At 38.0% G+C, this 7243-nt stretch overlaps 1 protein-coding gene across 1 annotated transcript; it reads right to left on the bottom strand.

Moving 5' to 3' along the window:
- Nucleotides 1-249: 249 nt before the first annotated feature.
- Nucleotides 250-6564, bottom strand: nfkbib (nuclear factor of kappa light polypeptide gene enhancer in B-cells inhibitor, beta). Its single transcript, XM_073839627.1, has 6 exons — nt 5744-6564; nt 5504-5621; nt 3783-3987; nt 3605-3693; nt 2125-2361; nt 250-2041 (listed from the first exon to the last, which is right to left on the bottom strand). Exons 1-6 carry the CDS (start codon nt 6232-6234, stop codon nt 1997-1999), a joined length of 1185 nt encoding a protein of 394 aa, XP_073695728.1. The 5' UTR covers nt 6235-6564; the 3' UTR covers nt 250-1996.
- Nucleotides 6565-7243: the final 679 nt, after the last annotated feature.

The following is a 7243-nucleotide window of genomic DNA, read 5'->3' on the forward strand; positions in this document are numbered from 1 at the left end:
CTAAACTAGCGAATAAACTATGATAATGTAAGAAGGTGTCTGAATGAATTTAACTGAATTACGACTGTAATTCATTTGTAATTTGCAAGATGAATTAGTTCTGACACAAACTCTTGAGTTCTTGTAATATTTTATTTTCATTAGCGAATAAACTGTGATAATTTGAGAAATGTTAAAAGTGTCCAAATAAATTTTAGTTTGACTATTTGAGTGATTATGAGCATGTGCATGAGACAAATAAACCAGGCCTTCTTGTAATTATTGTTTATTGTCCATTTGAATGGTTTCTAAGAGCTTTTCAGTCATTTCACCCATCACCAAATAAACAGAAATATGTACAGATGAGAGGAACAATCTGTAGTTGTTTCTTTACACATGGATTAGAAACATTCAAAAGCATATCCAGTTTCCTCTAAAATGAACTGTACCTTTCAAATTTTAAGACATGGCTACACGTTTCACTAATCCCTAAATGTTGCTCCTTCCTCTCTCTTTCTTGTCTTACATCCACCCCTAGCTGTTACTGTGGCTTGGTTTTCTTAAATATAAGGCCAAACCAATGATATATCTTAGTGGATGAATAACCATTAATCTTGTAATTTAAAACAGGACAAACTTACTCTGCTCAACAGTACACAGTCAACTCACAGAGGACAAGTACAAGTAGATCAGGAGCCCTGATTTCCAAAGAAGTGTCTATATTGCCAACAGAGGGCACCAATCATCATCACCCAAAAATATTTATGTTCACCCCGACAAACAGAAAATTTGAAATCGGCCTATAAACAGATGACTGTAAATGTCTACAACCATAATGCCCCCACATGAGTGAATAAAGATTTATCCCCAAAACAGTCAGACAGAACCTGTTAGAACTGTTTTTCTACAATATAATATATTGCTTTATATTTTAAAATGCTTCAATAAGACAAAAAGTAATTGTGTTGTTGTTTAATATCATTTGGAATGTTTGTTAGATGCTTCACAGTTCATATAGTATTATGGGTCAAAAATGTAGCTCTAGTTCCATTTCTATGCATTTGATTCAAAGTTCTGTGTTGCTATTTGTATTGTAGAATTCTGCTGTCTGTAATTTTATCGATTTTTCAGACAGTGCTACTCATCTAAACACTTTTTATCTCTGTCTGACAGACTATATATCCACCTGTCTATCATATTCACCCCAAGACCCATTATAGGAGAAGAAAAAACATCTACTGTAAAAAAAAAAGAGAGAGAGGTCACCAAATAAACAGTGACACTCCACTCAATAAACAGCCAATAGTTGTTGTAGCAGTAATAGTAAGTTAACATGTTTATTAAAAAACATTCAATTTCTCTTCAACTAAATCTGGCTAATAATTTAATTTTAAAAACAGAAAGAAAGCCACTATTCTCATCTTGTACATCAACACATGTTGTGGACATAATGAATCTACCCACAGTGGGAGTACCACAGCTGTGCTGCACAAAATGCACTGTTTGGTATCTTCTATGGAATTTGGTTCCTAAAGAGATTATTCACCTAAAATGAAAATGATTTACATACCCTAATGTCATTCCAAACCTGAAAGACTTCCTTTTCAAACATTTTGTTATTCCTCAGAATAAAAAGTCATGCAGGCTTGAACCATCATAAGGGTGAGACATCATATTCATCTTTTGGTGAACTATCCCTATATTCTAATATACACGAGATGAGCCAACGAGAGGATTTACTAAATGAAAAGCTGCCTCCATTGTTATAGCTTTAAAAGGCTTTGCGTGATGTCAGGCTTAAATAACTTAGATCATCCATGACTAACACAATCTAGCTATGCACTCCCATCAGCCTGAACCAAAACCAGCATACTGACATCAGACTGTACCTTAAAACAAAATACACACACACACAGACAGACACACGTAACAGCCTCCACCAAACACACTCAGACACCACAATCATTCAGCTGGAGATCACAGGGTCTAATGGCAGAGTAGTGTCCATGTTTTACAGCTACAGCACTCGCTGTCCATTAATGATGACGTCGTCAAACTCCTCCTGTGACAGAGAGAAAATAATAAGTACAGAAGCACTTAAAGCATTATGTTAGTCAATGTGTGTTGATTGTGTGTGGCTCTAACCTCCTCACTCTCTCGGAACTCCTCCTCTTCCTCATTGTCCTGTGTGTATGTGGCCCCATGGGCACTAAGTAGGGCCTGCACCTCTTTGTTGGGTCGGTAAAGGGCACAGTGGAACGGGGTGTAGCCAGCATATGAGCGCTGATTCACCAAAGCACCAGCGCTCAATAATAACTCCACTACTTCTGACCTCTGACCTTCCACCGCCCAGTGCAATGGAGACCGACCTGACCCCAAATCCTTCAAAATCAAAAAAGTTATATATAGTTGGAGTCAAAAGTTTACATACACCATCTGCTAAATGTTAATCATTTTACCAAAATAAGAGGGATTGTACAAAAGGCATGTTATTTTTAATTTAGTACTGACCTGAATAAGATATTTCACATAAAAGACGTTTACATATAGTCCACAAGAAAAAAATAATAGTTGAATTTATAAAAATGACCCTGTTCAAAAGTTTACATATGCTTGATTCTTAATACTGGGTTGTTACCTGAATGATCCACAGCTGTTTTTTGTTTTGTTTTTTGTTTTTAGTGTTAGTTGTTCAGGAGTTCCTTATTTGTCCTGAATGGTTAAACTGCTCACTGTTCTTCACAAAAATACTTTAGGTACCACACATTTTTGGTTGTTCAGCATTTTTGTGTATTTGAACCCTTTCCAACAATGACTGTATGATTTTGAGATCCATCTTTTCACACTGAGAACAACTGAGGGACTCATATGCAACTATTACAGGGGGTTCAAACATTCACTGATGCTTCAATAGGAAACACAATGCATTAAGAGCCAGGGGTGTAAACTTTTGAACAGAATGAAGATGTGTACATTTCGCCTAAATATATATTTTTTCATTTAGTACTGCCTTTCAGAAGCTACATGATACATGATAAGATACTTACATGTTCCCCAGAAGACAAAATAAGTACAATTTACCCTGATCTTCAAATTCAAAAAGTTTTCATTCTTTTGTGAAAAGATGGATCTCAAAATCATACAGTCGTTGGAAAGGGTACAAAAAAAAAAAAAAGAATTGTGAGATCTTTAGTGGATTTTTCTGAAGAAGAGCGGACAGTTTAACTGTTCAGGACAAACAAGGGACTCAGGAACAACTATTACTAAACAAAAAAAGCTGCTGTGGATCATTCAGTTTACGACACAGTATTAAGAATTGTGTATGTAAAAAAAAGTGTATGTAAACTTTTGAATAAGGGGCCTTTTTTATAAAATCAATTATTATTTTCTCTTGTGGACAATACGTTTTTTATGTGAAATATCTTATTCAGATCAGTACTAAGTAAAAAATAACATGCATTTTGTATGATTCCTTATTTTGGTCAAATAATTGACATTTTGCAGATTCTGCACGTTGAATGTCAACTTATATATATATATATATATATATATAAATAAATTCAGTTATAATTCAGTTGTAGTTAACTACAATAACCCTAATTTAAATTAAAAGGTAATGTCTCACCCGTTGATTTACATCTGCTCCTGCCCCCAGCAGCATTTTGAGGATCTCACAATTGCCCCCATGTACAGCCAGGTGCAGTGCACTCACACCTTGAAGAGACAGACGGACAGAGAGACGGACAGATGTTAAAAAAATAATGACATTAAACAGAGTGAAGTACATTTACTTGACTTTGTACCTGCATAATTGGTGATGTTCAGGTGAACCGGTGGGGTCCGTGAGCAGCTGGTCAGCTCTCTCACACAGTCTGTGCGAATCTCTCTGACAGCAAGATGTAAAGGTGTGTTTCCACCCCTCTCTTGGATCTCCGCACTGGCTCCACTCCACAACAGTGCCCGAACACACTCACTCCGGTCTACGATGACTGCTAAATGTAGTGCGGTCTGAGCAAAGGAGGGAGCGTGGAAAAAGTTAGAGATAGGGATCACACACCAAAGGTGTATTAGTGTTGCCATATCCACTTGGGCTTGTTTTTTATAGTCACTTATAAATATGGAGTGAGATTTGCATTATTTTCAGAGTTCTGTGTATTTGTGCTCGCTAGGTTTTGGTTTCTGTCTCCCTATAGGTGATTATGCATGAGAAAATTTGAGTTGTAGGGTGGGACATGATTTTGTCCTTCGAGAATTGATTGGATGTTTGTCATTAGCTAATTGAGGTGATGTTATATGAGGGATAGGTTGCTGGAGGGGAGGTGAATGCTAAAATTAATGTTTTGCATTTTGGAACTATATATAGTTTTGTATATTTTTGCAAGTTTGGAGCCCCAATCCATATTTTTCTTCCCGTAAGAGCGGGCATGGCCATCTGTAAATTTTATGGGTCTGGCTTCCGTTCAGCTCTTTTTGCTGCTTGATATTGCAAATTGGTGTGACTTACAACATTATTTTAATGTATTTACAGTTTACTGCACATTGTTATTTTTCTCATTATTTCCCTATCCACCTTATTTTTCTTGTAAGAGCAGGCGCAGAATTGATATTGCAATTTTGAAAGTAATATTTAGACATAAAAATATACATACAGTTAGTTTAAACATTATTACTGCACATGGTTTGAGAAAAACTATTAAGGGCACAAATCAATCATTTATAATAAACACTGCTATATTCCATAAAAATATTCCATGAAATATACTAGTCCATTTAATATGTAATGTTTTAAGCAACAATAAAACACTGAATGTAAAATGATTATTTTTGATCGACAGGTGCTGACTTGTCAGAGCAGGTTGTTTGTTTTTTCTAGAGGGATCTGGCAACACTGGTGTGCATTTACCTGGCCAGTGTTGCCAGATGTACGATAATTATCGTATTTGTACCATAATTTTGACCTCTGTACGATGTACGATCAATAATACCACAATGTACGATAATTTCAGAATTTTGTGACACCATGGTCGTTGTAATTATAGAGCTTCTATTCTCAAAGATCTAGCTGTGTGGATCCTACGTCTACCTTCATGATTGTGAGGAGACGTGAACGTGGCATTACGCATGTCTTTCATTCAATCTTACGTCTTCTCAACCAATATCATCGTGGAGAATGTCTCTCTCTCACGAGCACAAGTTAACGTTCCTGTCGCACTTAGGTCAGTTGTTTCAAAACTGAGGTTGTTAGTTTAACAATAAAGTATAGAAAATGAGTGCTGAAAAGGATAAATCGCTGTAACATCTAGATTAAAAGCTGTATTTTGAACGTTTGACTCAGGTAAGATAATTAGTTTAGCATTGCAATAAAGTATAGAAAATGAGTGCTGAAAAGGATAAATAGCTGTAACATCTAGATAAATATCTTTATTTTGAACGTTTGACTCAAATACCATAATTTTCTCCCAAATACGATAATTTTGAGCTTCTGGTACGATACTTGGACATTTCCAATCTGGCAACACTGTACCTGGCCCAGGTCATTTTGGATGTCCAGGTAAGGAGTCCAGGTGTTGTCCATCACAATTTCTTCAAGCAGGCATTGAAAAACACCCCACTGCTCATGAATCAGCGCCAAATGAAGTACCCTGAGAGAAAAGAGATAACGTTTATAATACACCCTCAGAGACCAGAGGAAATGTTTACAGCCTAAATCCAATAGCCTTCCAAACTGTTCAAGTACAAGTAACAGAAAACTACATAGACTTACGTGTCACCGTCCTCTGACAGAAAGTTGAGCGTGTTGAAGAGCTCTTCCCTTCGCTGCCGACCCTCCTCAATGTTTGAAACCGCCAGTCTGTCTGTACCTGTAGGCTCGCCCAAGATCATGGTCCCGATCCCGTCGGAGAGGCACCCAACCACCGCATCCTCATTGATCGAGTCCCCGATGGCAGAGTCGAGCCTTTCTCCGCCGCCAATCGACACACAATCCATGGTACTCCTGTTATCGGATTTGTCCAACGGAGGGATGTCAGGTATGTCAGACACAGAGCGACCAGATGTCCACATCTGTTCGGCCTCGGTGTAAGTGCCGTGGGGACCCTCAAAACCGAGTCCGACCCCGCTTAAGGAGTCTAGCCCGCTGTCACACCAGTCCTCCGGGACAGAGTCCACGACACCCCCTTTCTCCATAGCATAGCTCGGTCCAGGCCGTGCATTCTGTGTCCGGGATTCACCTTGAATATCCTGCGTCGCCTCCATTTATATATGGATCAGCCGTTTAAACGATGTCAGCTGTAACAAGAGAAACTGCCTTTCCTGACAAACAACTATCTGTTGCGCCGTTTTCGCTTCTGTCCAGATGGATTCCGTCTGACGGTTGATGTTTTTAGGGGAACAAGATGAGCTCTTTCTGGACAAATTTCCAAACAACAGCGGCAAGCGCTGTCGCACAAGCCTCAGATTCCCTCCATGTCCGGAGCATTATAAAACTACAAATTGCTCACCTTGTGAGCGACTTGCTGTTGTCCAGTTTGTCCAGAAAAGGCCTTGTGGCTGCGTAGGTGTTTTCCTGGGGAATTCCCAAAGCCACTCTAGTAACTAGACACCATACGTGACTGCGCACGCGTAGAGCTCAGAGCGCGCATGCGTCGCACGCATAATTAATTGTCAGTTACATTAGTTTCTTTGGGAATTCCAGAGCGTTGCGTTTGTTTGGGGAATTTCAGCTGGCTATTAATTTAAGCTGGCATTGAAAAACAAGGCACATAAAAGGCGTAGACATTTGAATAGTTGAATAATTGTTTATAATTGTTTGCTTTTTTATTTATCTTAATATGCAGCTTGGGTGAGTATGAATAATAACATAATACCCACATAACAATAGTTTTAAAAAAGTTTTATTTTTGTTCGTTACTAAACTAGAAACAAATGTTGCTATTACAAACCACTGCACTCCAAAACAAGTTGTAACACTATTAGACAACGTAGACATACAGTGGTGGCCAAAATCCTATTAGAGCACCAGTATTTTCATCAGCTAAAAATGGTTTTAAGTCATTTTGTTTTGCTTTAGTGTCACTAGGAAATATCAGTTTACATTTCCAAACAGTCATTTTGCCATTCATTGTAATAATCCAGTGATTTTTGTTTGCACAAGGAGTCTGACAACAGTCAGTGCTCCACACAGAGATCTGATCTCATGATCATCCAGTCTGTCTGGAATGACATGAAGAAACAAAACAGACTAAATTCAGAAGAACTGCGTGAA

Source organism: Garra rufa, chromosome 5, assembly GCF_049309525.1.
Source record: "Garra rufa chromosome 5, GarRuf1.0, whole genome shotgun sequence".
Lineage (NCBI taxonomy): Eukaryota > Metazoa > Chordata > Actinopteri > Cypriniformes > Cyprinidae > Garra > Garra rufa.